Below are 18,338 nucleotides of genomic sequence, written 5' to 3' on the forward strand. Positions count from 1 at the left end.
TGGGGAACTAGAAATGTATTTTGATACGAGTATGTTTTACACAGGTAGATCTTTTTGTCAAAACTCAAACTATACACTTAAGATTTATACATCTCAAGGTATATCAGTTTTACTGCAAAAAAAGTTAAATATTGAACTATTGTTTGTAGGTTTGTTTTTTCTTGATGATATTGAGTTGGCAATTCTAAAACTGCTTACTCTATATTCGAGGACTGTGCAAATGAGTAAATATATTGAGGAAGCCAGATTTCTCACTTCTGGGGAAAGAAGTTACAGTGGGGGGTGGGAGAAGACTATATTGTATTATATTGTTGGATTGGCATTGGAGATGTCCATATTAACTCATGCTTTTAAATATACAAATAAGGCAAAATAGATATATTTCTATAAACAGTATGTATGTATACTATAAATGTGTGCATATACAGTATATGCATGTATTTGTATATACAGCATACATACATAGGTGTGTGTACACATGCACATAAAACATAGTTCCTATATCTCTGTACTGAAAGAACCTAGAAGCAATGATGCATCAATAACAGTGAGCACCTCTAGTGCCTGATTTTGGGTTCTAAATACCCTTCATCTATAAAAGCAACCAGGACTCTTATAGAAAGGACTGAATCTAGGGCTGGGTAAGGGAAAGTACTAAATGAAGCTGGATCTTCTTACTGTGCCAGAAAGTAAAGAAATGGTTCACATAATCACAGGAACATGTCAGAAGGATCCAGAAGCCAACTTGAAAGGGTTCCCACTGTCGGCATCAGGGACAATTTGACTATCGAAATATGAATGATCTTAATAGGTAATGCATTGAATAAAATAAGAATTCATTCGTCCCTACTGAAACATACAATGGAATAAATAAATAAATAATGGAAGGACGGAGAAAGCTCCTTACCGTAGCGTTCTAACTAATAAATAGAGAAATGACAGTGAAGTTAGAAATCATTAATGGGATTTAAAACTAGTGGGTAGAAAATTTGGTGATGAGCAGGATATTTACATTAGTCTCTAAATATCTCCCCTCAGATTGCTTATTAATTTTAAAGGGGAAAATAGTAAGCCAGTAATGGAAACACCTGTCTGACACCACTTTAACCAAGTCGTCAAACCTAACACATTCAATATTGGGACCAGCTGATATTATGTGGCTCCTAATAAGATGAAGTGAGAAAGGCAAATATCACTTCAGTGCAAATCCTGTGGAAAATGCATAATCTGAACCTAATCATGAGGAAACATCAGACAAATCCAAACTGAAATGTCAAGGTCAAGAAACACTAACAAAGGCTGTTCCAGATTAAGGGCTAAAAAGATAATGACAACTAAATAATGTATGCTTTTTAAGTTAAATAGACCCAGGGGAGGAACTACCAAGGACATCATTGGGCCAATTGACAGAATTTATTGGGACTGTGGATCAAACAGTATTCTTGTGTAAGTGTTAAATTTCCTGATTTTAATAACCATTGTGTGTGAGATTGTCCTTGATCTTAGAAAATGATTAATGAAAGGGTAAGGGGGCAGAGAGACTTCCAACTTACTCTTAATTGGTACAGAAAAAAAATGCAGTAAACATTTTGCATATTAATATGTGCATAGGAAGTCCATGCGTATATGAGTAGATTGATAATACAAAATGTAAGCAATTGGGTGATCTGAGTGAAAGATATCGTGTACTAGTTTTAAAACTTTTCTCCAAGCTTGATGAAATTATATAAAGTTCCTTCACAAAACTATATATATATATATTTTTTTTTTTTTTTTTTTTCTCCCCCAGAAGATAGCATTGGCTTCTTTTCTTGCCCTGGTGGATTAGGTTTTAAATAGTTAATGTTCATACCTTCTTTGGATATCTTTCATCTAATTGGAGTGTACCTTTCAAATATTATAAAAATAGAGTAAATTTAAGTATTTGTGTATTATAGTTAAGATTTTTTGGTACAGTTTTACTCTCATTTTTAAAATTTGTTTTATAAAATTCTAGTTGCTTTGATAAATATAAAGGTATAAAAATTTTGAATAAGTCTCCAGGAAATACATATTATTTGTGATAACACTTTAATATTTGAATCATGATAGTAAGTTTGTTGAATATGTATTTTTAAAGTGTTTCTCATTGTGCTGTGTCCAGTGTTCCTGGGAGTTATATAGAGCCCTTGTTTGTGTAATATACTTGGGAGAATTGAGGGCCTAAGAGTATAAATGTGTTATCTGTGATGTTACCACCAGCTTAGAGATTCTTATTTTCTTTTGTGTCACTAACTACTTTGAAATGTTATGAAAGCTGTGGCTTCTCTCCCATGCATATGTGTATTGCTTTTTTTTCATATAATGCAGGGGGTTTCAAGGACACCCTTCACCCTATCCACTGACCCCTCCCTGCAAGCTTAAGTGAAACTGTGTACTGAAGTTTAATGTTCACATTTATTCATTAGCAAGAAGTGTTTCACTCCAGTTCAGTATTTTTCTTAGTGCCGTTCTAGGACAGCCAGCTTCAGAATCGTTTGTGGTACTTGATTTAAAAAAAAAAAAATGGATTCCAGAATCTACTGTCCATTCATTCATTCACCAAATATTTGTTAATGTCTACTACATGCCAAACACTGTTTTAGGCAGTAGTAATACAGCAGTGGATTAAATCCCTGCCCTCGTGGTTATCACATTCCTCTGGTGAAGACAGACAATAAGCAAATAAACACATAAAATGTATAGTATGTCATATGGTAAGTATTATGGTAGGGATCCCATGGTAGGGATAGGAAGGTCAATTTAAATAAGGTATTTGGGGAATGTCTCACTAAGAAGGCAACATTTTAGCAAAGCCCTGAAGAAATAAGGGAGTGAATCATTCAGATGTTCCAGGAAGAGACAAGAGAAAGTGCAAAGATTTGTGAACAGCACAGGTACCTGTTAAAGTTCAAGATACAGCAAGGAATACAACGTGGCTGAATCTAGAGTGAGGAGAGTGCTGGCAGGTGACGGTGGGGAAGGGGAGTTCAAATAGAGTTGACAGGATTTGACTGCTATCTTTAAAGTGTTATTACTTGCATTATAATGGACAACGGTGGAAATAGGGGCACCGTTAGTATATTATTAATAATCAAAGTGAGGGCAGTGGTGGCTCAGACCAGAAATTGCAATAGAAGACATGGTGAGAAACTGGATACATTTTGAATGTAGAACTGACAGAATTTAAGATTCATTGGTAGAATATGAGAGAAATAGAGGGCTCAAAAATGACTTCAAAGGTTGGGGCTTGAACAACTACAAGACATTTACTGACGTGGAGGAACGAATTGAGTAGCGGGAAGATCTGAAATCGGTTTTGAACTTTGGATGTTTTGAGCTATCAGATGTACAAGTGAAATGCTGAGTTGAATGTATACATCTTGAAGTTCAGAAGAGAGGTCTGAGCAGAGAATATGAATTTGGGAGTTGACCGCACAGTATTTAAAGCCATTAGACTGGAAGAGGTCGTCAAGGTAAAGTGTTGAAAACAAGAAAAGAAGTCTAAGAACTGAAGTCTGTGGCACTCCCCACCCTGGAGATGAGAAAGAATCACTATGAAGGTCTGAAAAGGAACACCCAGTGAGGCAAAACCAGAAGACCAGGAAAGCAAGTGAAAAGGGGGTTGCGAGGAGGAGGGAGTACTCAACTTTCCACATTAATGGGGACAAGTAAGATGACATCTAAACTTTGGATTTAGCAAGAGAAGTAATCCTTAACCTTGACAAAAGCAGTTGCAGTGCATGCTAGGGATAAAAACTTGACTAGGATGGGTTCAAGAGGAAGAATTGGAGACAGCTAATATAAAGCATTTTCTAACACACCATTGTAAAGCAATTATACTCCAATAAAGATGTTATAAAAAATAAAGCATTCTCTTTCAAGGTGGCTTTTTGGTATGCTAATGGAGAATGATTTATATCAGGTTTTCTATAATTTGGGCCAGGAATTTTTTTTTTTCATGTGGACCATTTTTTTAAAGTCTTTATTGAATTTGTTACAATATTGCTTCTGTTTTATGTTTTGGTTTTTTGGCCGTGAGGCATGTGGGATCTTAGCTTCCCATCCAGGGATCAAACCCACACCCCCTGCATTGGAAGGTGAAGTCTTAACCACTGGATCACCAGGGAAGTCCCAGGAATTTATTTTTTTATTACACCCTAATATGATTCTTACATGCACCAGGTTTGAGAACCCCTGTTTTAACGTATGATTGGTGTTTGCTGGCCAGTCATTCTTCAGTGTAGCAAGTGCAAATGATTTAAAAATTAAATGAAAATTCTTATTTAACTGCTGACTCAGTGGCTAAAATTTGCAGTTGTCAGTGACTCTCATCAATCCAGTTACAAAACAGGAACATAGAGGCCAGGGACAAAAGTAAAAGTTCTTTTTGTAATTCCTGTTTCCCAGAAAGGATGTCTAATCAGCCAAAATAAGTTTAAAAATTTCAAAAATATTGACATCTTGAAATTCTCCTCTTCAAATATTGTTTAATATTTAGCATCCTTTATTTTAAAGAAAACAAGGAAAAGGTGAATTAGTTTTGAGTTACAACTGCCAAAATCTGCTCAGAATTTAAGCACCAGTTTCTAGCGATGTCTTGGAAATAGTGTGGAATAAAAATCAAACTGTTGTGTTGATTTATCTGCTTTGGGGAAATTTTTTTAAATGTTATTTATTAAAATGAACCCATTTCAGGTTAGAGTAATGTTTTTTAAACTTCACATACTAATGAAGGAACCCAACGTGGTTTAAATGTCTCTACACTGTTCATACTATGAAATTAGGAATGAAGGAACCTTCTAAAGTCATTACAATACGACTTACCCAATTAAGGCTTTAGGCGATGTTAAATTATTTCAGACCAAAGAAAGTCTGTCTCATTTTTAAAAGACTCCAAAAGAAGGTAACTTAAACTTTCCTAAGCAATTTATTCATTTACTTTCAAAATGATTCTCTTTATATTTAAAGTAACTAAAAGCCCATTTTCTGGTTCTGAAGAACCTAGGGGCAGGACAGGAATAAAGACACAGATGTAGAGAATGGACTTGAGGACACGGGGAGGGGGAAGGGTAAGCTGGGACGAAGTGAGAGAGTGGCATGGACATATATACACTACCAAATATAAAATAGATAGCTAGTGGGAAGCAGCCGCATAGCACAGGGAGATCAGCTCATTGCTTTGCGACCGCCTAGAGGGGTGGGATATGGAGGGTGGGAGGGAGACGCAAGAGGGAGGGGATATGGAGATATATGTATACGTATATCTGATTCCCTTTGTTATACAGCAGAAACTAACACACCATTGTAAAGCAATTATGCTCCAATAAAGGTGTTAAAAAAATAATTAAAAAAGTACACTTTCCCTTATTGTATATATTCCTGTCTAAATTACAAATTGCAGTTTGCTAATTGTAGCTTACCAGAACAGCCCTAAATTGAATGGCTGGGTTGACTACTAGTGTGACATGGGATAAGTCATTTTACTTTTGTAATGCCACTTCCTCATCTCTATAATGTTGGCATTATAGAATCCTAAGAGAAAAAGATGAAGAAAATATTATGGACTTCAGATAATACAGGTGTCACATTTAGTGATGGAAGTTATTGCCTGGCTTTCACATTGGACTCCAAAGCTCATGCCTAATTTGTTCATCCCATTACCTCTAGTGCTTAGCATGGTGCCTGACTTGAGTAAATGATAAATAGCTGTTGACTTGCTGGGAGTCAGGGTAGCTCATTACGGGAATAAACATTTGAACTGAACCTAAGAGAAGAGGAGACTTTTGGCAGAAGAGGAAGCCGTATGAGACAGGGAGAATAGCATGAGAAAGACTGCAGGTGAGGCAGAATCCCAGCTGGTTTGAGGGAAATGGTAGGAAATGAGACTGAAGCCATGTCCACAATGTAGAAGGCCTTGAATGCCAGGTTAATCTGTATTTACATTGAGTCAGTCTTTCAATGTCTCAGAGCCTTAGTGTGAGTAAAACATGACCTGCCTAAATTTCAAGGTTGTGGTAAGGACCAGGTAAGGGGAAGTGGAGCAAAATATAATTGTACCTGGAAGAAAATGAAAATCAACGTATGGAACTTTTTAAAAACTGGAATATATGAGAGGATTGTTTTATAAGAGAAGAGAAGTTAAATATACAAATTCAGTAATTTGAAGGGTTACTTTTCTTTAGGTTTCTGTATGTTGTACTACTTATCTATAGTAGTATGTAGAGAATCTCACATTACAGAATACTCAACTAAGTATCTGGACTGTATGCAGTACTTGTAGTTATTGATGACTTAGTGGATCTTTACAAAAGGCAAATTACAGTTGTTTTCAACATAATAAAGTCATGTGTTCTCTCCAACTTTAATGTGCATACAGATCACCTGGGGGGCCTTGATGCAGTGCAGATTGTGGTTCAGGAAGTCTGGGGTAGGCTAGAAGAGTCTGCATTTCTAACAAGCTCCCAGGTGTTAGCAGTGCCACTGGTCCATGATTATAATAAAGGTCAAATGAAAATATAAACTGAAAATCAGTAGTCCATCCGAAATTCTAACAGATTTTACTCTTGTATTTTTAAAGCAAATTTTTGTCTTATTTTATAGCATGTAGCATAAATTTTAAGCCAGGAAAGAAGAAGAGGCAACTAGCAGGTTCTTCACTGATTTTGCATTTCTCTTTACAGCAACCCAGTGATGTATTATTTTCCCCTTTTTAGAACCGAGGTAACTGAGATTTAGAGCTGGTAAATAACATAAGTTAGAAGGTCAAGTTTGCGTAGCTGTCGGTCTAATGTTCATGTGTTTGCTGTAACCACTATAGCATCTTAGTTTTTTGTTTGTTTTCATATATTTGTACAGATTAATTTTTCCCTCTTTAGTGAAAATCGTTTAGTATGTTGTTATTTTACGTTTAATTTTAAATTCAATTTAGCCTATTTCTGTCCTGTGCATAAAAGTTGCCAGTTTTGCTGAAAGGACACTCCTATAATTCCATTATAGACCTTTTCTGAAACACAAAACCACAAAAGAGAACTAGTTATGTGTCTTGAGGAAGATGGCTTTTCATGAAGTCTGTCAAGCCCTAGGCAGTTGGTAGAATCCCATGATAAAGTGGGGAGATTGCCAGAATATATCAGAGCTGTACCATGCAAAAATAGGTTTTATCACAGAAGTATGATTGTCATCATAATGTATATTTTTATTTGACTTTTTTACTGCAGTCTAACATAAAAATATTTCTTTTAGAATGTGAAACACAGAAAGTATGCAAGGTGGAAGGCAACATATATTCACAATTGTTTAAAGAATGGAGAGACTCCTCAAGCAGGGCCTGTTGGGATTGAAGAAGATAATGGTATGTATTTATCTAAGTAAAATGATTTAGTAGAATGATAATTGCTCAATATATTATTATTCAGAGTTTTTAGAAGGAGTGATACAATTTTGTTTCCTTCATCAGGTCCGAAATCAGGTGTAAAATTATAAACTTAGGAACAAGTGAAAAATTAAGGCCAAACTGTTCTAATATCTGTCTGTGTCAACTGCTCTAATATCTGTCTCCGGCCTCTAATCAGATTTCTTTCCTACGTGGGACAGGCAGTCCTTTTTTAATCTATAAAATGTTTCCAAACCACAAAGAACACTGAATTTATTTTGTATATACCTGAGGTGGGTTTTTTGGGGGGAGAGGGGCAGGTAATACTTTCACATGGTTAAAAATTTATACAGTATATAAGAAATATGAAGTGAAATTCTCCTTTCCACCATACCCTTTATCTTCCCAGATTCTACTGAAACCCAAATAAGTAAATAATGTTTTTAGTGTTTTGTGTATTTTTACAGAGATTATTTTTTATAAATTACTAGTAAATAGGAATATATACCCTCACTTTTTTCACACAATTGGTAATACACACACTGTTCTACATCTGGTTGGTTGGTTTATTTATTCATTCATTTGGAGGACTATTTAGAATTTTATAATGCCACTCAGTAAAAAAGCAACACTACAGTTCTACCTGTAAATACTATGTGTAAACTGTTTTTGCAGCTCTGCTCCTAGAGGAGCAAGCTTTTATGCATCATTTCAAGTGAATTTTTTGCTATCTATTCCTGAAGGACACTTCATGATATATCCTTGTTTAATCTTGAGGTAGCCTTTTTCACATAGAATGCTTCTTGCAGTCATATAATAAATGCCTTGCATTCATATAATGCCTTAAAGCTTGCAGATCATTTTCATGTATCTCATACCCTCAAAAATCTCCAAGAGATAGTTGGTGTTATTTCTGTTTTACAGAAGAGGAAATTGAGGTTCTGGGTTTTGGCCTGCCTAATGTCATGGAACCACAGAGAAGGAGAACCATAAGTTGAATTATTACTCAAAGTCCTTTGTTCTTTTTACTAACACTATAGCATGAATACTGTAATATTAAGTTGTTATTAAGTGTTTAAAGTTAACTAGTCTAAGACATGGTTAAGTTTTGGAGTTATTTACAGCATGGCGGTGAAATTGGATTTTTTCAAGTGTATTGCTACAACCTGATCTCTCACTTTTTCATTTAATATTTCGGAATGTTTTACATACTTCCTTCACTGCTTTAATACTGACCACAGTCAGGCATGTTTTATGTTAGTTCTACTGTTTACAAAACCATTAGTCACTTCCAGTTTTCCAAAAGAAAAGATCCAAGATCCTTAGCCTACCAAGCAAGACTCACCACGATCTGGCACTGACCAGTTTTATTTCCTACTCCTGTCGTCTTTGTCCACTAGGGCTGCCAGAGCAAAATACCATAGACGGGGTGGCTTAAACAAAAGGCATTTATTTTCTCACAGTTCTGGAGGCTGGAAAATCCAAGATCAAGGTCCAGCAGAGTTTGGTTTCTGGTGAAAATCTACTTCCTGGCTTTCAGAGGACCACCTTCCTTCTGTTCTCATATGGTGGAGTGTCAAGGAGAGGGGGCAAAGGAGGGGGAGAGGCGCAGATCATTCCTGTTGGATTAGGGCTCCTCCCTTATGACCTCACTTAACCTGTAGTTACCTCTAAAAACCCTGTCTCCATATACCGTCACATTGGGGGTTACGGCTTCATCATACGAATTTTGGGGGGACAGTTCAGTCCATAACACCTATATAAACCCTTTATTATATCCATAGAAGTTAACGGCAAGAAAGTACCTTTGTCTCTTTCTTTAATTAAAACCATTTCTCCCTCCTAAAATGTTCATCTTTCTTTACCTGTCTGAATCGTGCCTTTCTGTAAAAGCCTTCATGTGAATTTCTGCAGAGCTATTTTATGTATGTATTTATAGTTTCTTACAAAATATATATTTAATAAAGTGAGTATTTTTATAATTTATGATAATATTTATAATTTATAGAGCACATGCTAGGTGTTAGGCACTGTGATAGACATTTTACATATATTATCTAATTTAGTCCCCATATAATTCTGTTGGTAGCTGGGCATCGCTATTCAAGCTCTAATGACTAGTTAATGGAACCTAGGATTTGAACCCAAATCTTTATCATTCTAACGTCTATGCTCTTATTCTACATTTAAGTGGATGTATTTTTTCCTCAACCAGATAACAAGACTTAACACGTATATATTTTCCCCATTGAGCCTTCCAGGAAAATGTCCCAATCAACCAATCAACTTAACATAATCTAGTCTTCCCTTGAGAACATAGTACCAACATTATGAGAAACACTTCTGTGCTTTAGCCATGGTATAGAGCCCCAAATTTGTAATGACCTCCCATTTCCTAGGGCATACCCTTGTGCTTGCATTTTTTAAATCTTATACATTTTTTTCATTCATTTTTTAAGAAACTTTTTTTTTCTTTTTTAAAGTCATTTTGTCGGCGTTACCTGCGTACTAGGGTTGGATAAGACATGGTCCTGTACTGTAAGAGCTTACATTCTCATGGGGAGCTATAGGTTAATAAGTAGTTATAGTACATGTTGGTAAGAAGTGGCGCCTGAGCTGAGTCTTAAAAGATAAATTGAACTAATTAAGTCAGGTAAAGAAAAAAGGGAAGGATGCTACAACTGAAGAGAATAGCATCTTCAAAGGCAGGGAGGCGGATTGAGAACTGGCCAACTGTAAGAACTGAAAGAAAGGAAAAAAAAAAAGAAGAAAAATGTTTTTGAAAGTGAATTGGAGAAAGATAATTCTGCAGGTTGTAATGTGAATCCAGGAGCAGTAATCCAAATTATAAATAATGAAAATCTGGGTAAGTTATTGGCCAGGGGGGAATAAAGAGAAGGAAGTATAGTTAAGGAAGTGTAATCAATAGGATCAAGGAATAGTTTAATATGAGACAAGAGGGAGAAAACAGAAAATGATTCCTGTTTTGGGCTTTTGTGCTCAGAGGCATGGTGATTCCATTCAAAGAAATGGCTAATACAAGATGAGCAGGTTGGTGGGAAAAGTCAAGGGAAGGCATTGAGATGCTAATGTGATTACTACTTGAAGAAGTTCAATAGCGATTAGATATTCTACCCAAGATTTCAGAAGAAAGGTCAAGGCTGAAAGTAGAATTTTGGAGTTGTCAGTTTGAAAGGAAGAAGTGAAGCCAAAGTAAAATGCTGGATCACCCAGGGGGAATGGGTTGCTTAAGAATTAAAACCAAAGGTGGAACCAACCTTTTTTCACCTTTAGTAATCATATTAAATTGGAGTCTGAAGCAGAGACACTTCTGTTATTACATATAAGGTACATACACATATGTGTAGTAAATGTAAAAATACATGTAATATTCATAATTACTCTCATTTGATTTGAAAGATACTTCACTGCTTATATATGCTTATGTATGAAAATACACCATGAAAAAAATCTTTGTTTTTTTAAACATATCATTTTACTTTTCAGTAGTATTTCTGAGGTATCATTCTAGATACACTGAAATACCTATAAATGATCAATTTTGTTTTTCAGGCACTCTTTCAGCATCAGTAACTTTCTCTAATCTTAAACTTTTTAACCTTTTTCTCTTGAAAGTGTTGATTATTATCTTGATCTCTTTTGTTCTGAAATGGTTGTTTTAAGCCCTCTATAATACTATAGATTATTAAATCTATGTAATTTTTATTTTGCTTTCCCAAAATTGGCTTAAATTGAGCTTGTAATTTTTATTCATTATTTTCATTCAGTTTTTATAGAGCTTCTGGATAGTAGAAAATTGTTAGCTATAGAATACTAATAATCCTTTTAGATATAAAGGAGTATATTTTCATTGTATACTTTTCAACCTGTTAATTTAAAAAATACCCTGGTGTCATTAGGTGTTAATGTCATAACATCTAACAGTGTCTGCTCAGAAATGGCTTACGGCTCTAAAAGAGGATGTTATTAAATCTGAATATGTATGCAAAAACTCTTCTTTAAAACTGATTTTTCTTTTTCTCAGTGTAGCATTATATTCTCTTGTGTTTTTAAATTTTATAAGATATTCTAGGTGTAGAAGGTATTATGTTTAATAAAAGTCTAATTTTCTGTCATTCTGGAATTGAATTCTAGTAAAGCTAGTAAAAAATAATAGATACTATACCTTAGTTAATTTAGAGTAAGAAAAAAAGAAGTATACTTAATTTTTGAAAACAGTACTATGTCACCATATTGTCAGAAAATACTTAAGGAAGCCATATGATTGGTACAAAAAAGTGTTCTAGAAAAAATTTAGGCTCAACTGAAGGAATATCTGTTAACATTCAAACTCTAAGTTTCCATATCCACTTGGATATGGAACAACAAAGTGGCTCTCTTATTACTCCTTTCTACATAGACAGCTCAATGTGAAATTTTATTCCTTTGTTTTTGTTGATTAATTTGTTGAACAACACACAGGTAATCATTTAATAGCTAGTAAACAATAAATATTAAGTAAAAGGCAACTGTCAGAAAGTAGAGTTCTTATGGAGAGCATAAATGTGACATGTTTTGCCAAAAATGTCCTCCATTTTTCATAAATTTAAAGAATGGGTTTAAAGAAAATTTATTTTTAAGAAAAATATAATATATGCAAAGATTTTACAGAGTTGGAAAGTATTAATTTAAAGAAATGTTGATTATACTGCCAGGCACAACTAAGTGTTTCAAGAAAAGGAAAAAAATTAAAACAATTATTTTAAGAGAAGCTGCTTATCAATTGCATTAAATAGAATTACAGTCAAATGTCTGTCATGTCCGTATAGCAAAATAAGAATATTTGGCATTTCTATTTCAAAATACAGATCTTCCTCAACTTACAATGGGGTTATATCCTGATAACCCATCATAAACTGGAAATATAATTTGAAAATACATTTAATACACCTACCCTACTGAACATCATAGCTTAGCCCAGCCTACCTTGGAAGTGCTCAGAACACTTACAGTAGCCCACAGTTGGGCAGAGTCATCTAATACAAAGCCTATTTTATAATAAAGTGTTGAATATCTCATGTAATTTACTGAATAGTGTACTGAAAGTGAAAAATAAAATGGTTGTAAGTGTATCGGTTTTTTACCCTTGTGGTTGCGTGGCTGACTGGGAGCTGTGGCTGCAGCTTCCCAGCATCACAGAGAGTACTATACTGCATATCGCTAGCCTGGGAAAAGATCAAAATTCAAAGTATGGTTTCTACTGAGTCCCTATCACTTTTGCACCATCGTACAAAAACCCCATGAATCAGGGACTGTGTGGACCTCATTTAACATTGCATGTATGTTATATAATAGATGTTGAGGAAAATGAAGATGCTGGAACAGCCTCTCTGCCCAGTCAGCCACCTCAGCCGTCATCTTCAGCGTATGACCCAAGCAACATGCCATCAAGCAGCTATGCTGGAATACAGATTCCTCCCGGTGCCCACGCTCCAGCTAATACCCCAGCAGAAGTGCCTCATAGCACAGGTAGGAAATTGAAGCTTAACGAATTTGAACTCTCCTTTCATAAATAACAACTGTGCTTCTCATATTTGTGCCTCATAATGATGGTCCTAAAGCATGATAAGATCTTTAAGTTCCACTTGAACCCACCAAAAAGTTACATCCTTTTCGTTGAAGTTTTAATATTAGTTGTATTTTAATTTTTTAAGAAATGACAAAATATATTTATGTGCAATTAATTACTATTGACCTTATGTTTTATTAATAAGTAAAGTTCCTGTGCTTTTTGTGTGTGTGGCTGTTTTCTTTTTCTTCCCCTCCCTTTCTTTCCCCTTCACTGTTCAAGAATAGCACTGAGGTGAGTGGGGCTTATTATAGGATGTGTCTGTCAGGTTCCCACTGTGATCGCAAGATTCATTTTTCTTGACTTATTCCCTTAGGACCCTGCCTCCTCCCTCAACATGGGTATTATTGATGAAGGAGCAAGCTTTGAGCACAGAATCTCAATAGCCGTGGATTCACAGACAAGTGAAAGGAGGGGGGTTGGGGTTTGGTGGTTTGGTTTTTTAATATTACAAACGTGTCTAAAAATAAACCACAGAAGTGATGCCTGCTATCTATGAATAAATTAGTACTATATGTCTGTGTTTTCATAGAAAAAAGATCTGACAAAACTAGTCTCCAGGAATAAGTCAATGTTATAATATAAACTTTTGAAAGTTGCAGATACTCTTATTTACTTGTATTGTTGACAGAGTATAACCCTTACTTCCAAATAGAGGGGCATTTAAAACCATAGTTTAAATAAAACTTATATTTAATTAATTTTTTTTCCAAAAATTGTTTTTAAACTTTTATCTCAGCATAAGGGTAATCTATGGTAGTAACCTATATATTTCAAAATATTTAATTAATGGAATAAAAGTTGCCTTTGCGCCTTGATTTCTACTATTGCGGTTATTCACCATTACTTCATTGACTTTCAAATTTTCAGCCTCAGTTTACCCAAACCATTTAGGTTATTTTGCATGAGTTGAACAACATTTAAGAGTTTTCTGTTTTGACCCTTGTAGCAGCAATTACGATTAGTTTCTCTCCTCCTATTTTACAGCTTTCAACTTCATATCATCTACAAATAATGCAAACATTTTTGTAAGCATATTGATGAACATGATAATTTTAACACTGATCTCCTTAGTATCATCATTCTGTATATTTTACCCTGCCTGACTTTTCATTGCTTTAAGGTCTATGTGATAGAATTAATAGACCAATTTCCATTAGTTTTGTAAGTAAAATTTCATAGAACACTCTTTTAAATATTTTATTATCTTTTGGAAATATTCAGTATTTCCAGGGTAGAATGAAGTAAGCAAAACCAGCTACATATTTAGATGTATTTGCCTTTGATAAATACTGCTCAAGTTATACTATTGGTAGTAAATTTAAAAACTGACCAAGAGCCTCCAACACAAGCATCTTTACAGAAGGGTGAAGTGAGAATAAAATACACTTGGGAGTCACATAGTATTAGTAATTAGTTTCTACTCCTTGCTAAACCACAAACTCAACTGTTACTCAGTTCCTGACTGAGGTTATTCTCTCTTTTAAAATGAAATTAATCATACTTCTCATAGTTGTTTCAATTATTAAAGGGGAAGAAGTATGAAAGTTGACTACTATGCCTAACACAAAATCAGTGTTCAGCAAATTAGCTTCCTTTTCCTTTTTTTTTTCCTTTTTCTTTTCCCATATATTTTATTACAGAATTTTTCTTTTTTTTAAGATGTTGGGGGTAGGAGTTTATTTATTTATTTTGGGTTGTGTTGGGTCTTCGTTTCTGTGTGAGGGCTTTCTCTAGTTGCGGCAAGTGGGGGCCACTCTTCATTGCGGTGCGTGGGCCTCTCACTATCACAGCCTCTCTTGTTGCGGAGCACAGGCTCCAGATGCGCAGGCTCAGTAGTTGTGGCTCACGGGCCTAGTTGCTCCGTGGCATGTGGGATCCTCCCAGACCAGGACTCGAACCCTTGTCCCCTGCATTTGCAGGCAGATTCTCAACCAGTGTGCCACCAGGGAAGCCCCTATTACAGAATACTGAGTAGAGTTTCCTTTGCTATACAGTAGGTCCTTGTTGGTTATCTTTTTTTTTTTTGACATCTTTATTGGAGTATAATTGCTTTACAGTGTTGTGTTAGTTTCTGCTTTATAACAAAATGAATCAGCTATATGTATATATATATATATATATATATATATATATATATACATACATCCCCATATCCCCTCCCTCTTGCGTCTCCCTCACACCCTCCCTATCCCACCCCTCTAGGTGGTCACAAAGCACTGAGCTGATCTCCCTGTGATATGCGGCTGCTTCCCACTAGCTATCTGTTTTACATTTGGTAGTTTATATATGTCAGTGCTGCTCTCTCACTTCGTCCCAGCTTACCCTTCCCCCTCCCTGTGTCCTCAGGTTCGTTCTCTACGTCCACATCTTTATTACTTTCCTGCCCCTAGGTTCATCAGAACCATTATTTTTTTCTTAGATTCCATATATATGTATTAACATACAGTATTTGTTTTTCTCTTTCTCACTTCACTCTGTATGACAGACTCAGTGTCCATCCACCTCACTACAAATAACTCAATTTCGTTTCTTTTTATGGCTGAGTAATAGTCCATTGTATGTATGTGCCACGTTTTCTTTATCCGTTCATCTGTCGATGGACACTTAGGTTGCTTCCGTGTCCTGGCTATAGTAAATAATGCTGCAGTGAACATTGTGGTACATGACTCATTTTGAATTATGGTTTTCTCAGGGTATGTACCCAGAAGTGGGATTGCTGGGTCGTATGGTAGTTCTATTTTTAGTTTTTTAAGGAACCTCCATACTCTTCTCCATAGTGGCTTTATCAATTTACATTCCCACCAACAGTGCAAGAGGGTTCCTTTTTCTCCACACCTCTTTAGCATTTATTGTTTGTAGAATTTTTGATGATGGCCATTCTGACTGGTGTGAGGTGATACCTCATTGTAGTTTTGATTTGCATTTCTCTAATGATAGTGATGTTGAGCATTCTTTCATGTGTTTGTTGGCAGTCTGTATATCTTCTTTGGAGAAATGTCTCTTTAGGTCTTCTGCCCATTTTTGGATCAGGTTGATTGTTTTTTTGATATTGAGCTGCATGAGCTGCGTGTATATTTTGGAGATTAATCCTTTGTCATTTGCTTCGTTTGCAAATATTTTCTCCCATTGTGAGGGTTGTCTTTGTCTTGTTTATGGTTTCCTTTGCTGTACAAAAGCTTTTAAATTTCATTAGGTCCCATTTGTTTAGTTTTGTTTTTATTTCCATTTTTGCATCTATGTTCATCAGTGATGTTGGTCTGTAATTTTTTTGTGACATCTTTGTCTGGTTTTGGTATCAGGGTGATGGTGGCCTCATAGAATGAGTTTGGGAGCGTTCATCTCTCTGCTGTATTTTGGAAGAGTTTGAAAAGCATAGGTGTTAGCCCTTCTCTAAATGTTTGATAGAATTTGCCTGTGAAGCCATCTGGTCCTGGGCTTTTGTTTGTTGGAAGATTTTTCATCACAGTTTCAATTTCAGTGCTTGTGATTGGTCTGTTTATATTTTCTATCTCTTCCTGGTTCAGTCTTGGAAGGTTGTGCTTTTCTAAGAATTTGTCTATTTCTTCCAGGTTGTCCATTTTATTGGCATATAATTGCTTGTAGTAATCTCTCATGATCCTCTGTATTTCTGCAGTGTCAGTTGTTACTTCTCCTTTTTCATTTCTAATTCTGTTGATTTGAGTCTTCTCGCTTTTTTTCTTGATTAGTCTGGCTAATGGTTTATCAATTTTGTTTATCTTCTCAAAGAACCAGCGTTTTAGTTTTATTGATCTTTGCTATTGTTTTCTTCGTTTCTTTTTTATTTATTTCTGATCTGATCTTTATGATTTCTTTCCTTCTGCTAACTTTGGGGGGTTTTTTGTCCTTCTTTCTCTAATTGCTTTAGTTGTAAGGTTAGGTTGTTTATTTGAGATTTTTCTTGTTTTGAGGTAGGATTGTATTTCTGTTGACTTCTCTCTGAGAACTGCTTTTGCTGCATCTCATAGGTTTTGGGTGGTTGTGTTTTCTTTGTCATTCATTTCTAGGTATTTTTTCATTTCCTCTTTGATTTCTTCAGTGATCTCTTCATTATTGAGTAGTGTATTGTTTAGCCTCCATGTGTTTGTATTTTTTACAGATTTTTTCCTGTAATTGCTATCTAGTCTTATGGGGTTGTGGTCGGAAAAGATACCTGATATGATTTCAATTTTCTTATATTTACCAAGGCTTGATTTGTGACCCAAGATATGGTCTATTCTGGAGAATGTTGCATGAGCACTTGAGAAGAAAGTGTATTCTGTTGCTTTTGGATGGGAATGTCCTATAAATATCAATTAAGTCCATCTTGTTTAATGTGTCATTTAAAGCTTGTGTTTCCTTATTTTCATTTTGGATGATCTGTCCATTGGTGAAAGTGGTGTGTTAAAGTCTCCTACTATTATTGTGTTCCTGTCGATTTCCCCTTTTATGGCTGTTAACATTTGCCTTATGTATTGAGGTGCTCCTATGTTGGATGCATAAATATTTACCATTGTTATATCTTCTTCTTGGATTGATCCCTTGATCGTTATGTACTGTCCTTCTTTGTCTCTTGTAATAGTGTTTATTTTAAAGTCTATTTTGTGTGATATGAGAATTGCTACTCCAGCTTTCTTTTGATTTCCATTTGCATGGAATATCTTTTTCCATGCCCTCACTTTCTGTCTGTATGTTCCCTAGGTCTGAAATGGGTCTCTTGTAGACAGCATATATACAGGTCTTGTTTTTGTATCCATTGAGCCAGTCTGTGTCTTTTGGTTGGAGCATTTAATCCATTTCAATTTAAGGTAATTATCGATATGTATGTTCCTATTACCATTTTCTTAATTTGGGGGGGTTTGTTATTATAGGTCTTTTCCTTCTCTTGTGTTTCCTGCCTAGAGAAGTTCCTTTAGCATTTGTTGTAAAGCTGGTTTGGTGGTGCTGAATTCTCTTAGCTTTTGCTTGCTGTAAGGTTTTAATTTCTCCATCGAATCTGAATGAGATCCTTGCCGGGTAGAGTAATCTTGGTTGTAGGTTTATCCCTTTCTTCACTCTAAATATGTCCTGCCACTCCCTTCTGGCTTGCAGAATTTCTCCTGAAAGATCAGCTGTTAACTTTATGGGGATTCCCTTGTATGTTATTTGTTGCTTTTCTCTTGCTGCTTTTAATATTTTTTATTTGTATTTAATTTTTGATAGTTTGAGTAATATGTGTCTGGCATGTTTCTCTTTGGGTTTATCATATATGGCACTCTCTGCGCTTCCTGGATTTGACTGACTATCTCCTTTCCCATGCTAGGGAAGTTTTCAACT

General features: G+C 35.4%; 1 protein-coding gene across 2 annotated transcripts in view; it reads left to right on the forward strand.

The window, feature by feature from the left end:
* Positions 1–18,338, forward strand: part of VTA1 (vesicle trafficking 1) — a 65,389-nt gene that overhangs the window by 32,405 nt on the left and 14,646 nt on the right. For both annotated transcript variants that reach the window (XM_033867784.2, XM_019951751.2), the window contains exons 5-6: positions 7,264–7,372; positions 12,749–12,922. In XM_033867784.2, the coding sequence (XP_033723675.1) occupies positions 7,264–7,372; positions 12,749–12,922 (283 nt within the window). The remainder of the gene's footprint in view (positions 1–7,263; positions 7,373–12,748; positions 12,923–18,338) is intronic.

Source organism: Tursiops truncatus, chromosome 12 (assembly GCF_011762595.2).
Source record: "Tursiops truncatus isolate mTurTru1 chromosome 12, mTurTru1.mat.Y, whole genome shotgun sequence".
Classification (NCBI taxonomy): domain Eukaryota; kingdom Metazoa; phylum Chordata; class Mammalia; order Artiodactyla; family Delphinidae; genus Tursiops; species Tursiops truncatus.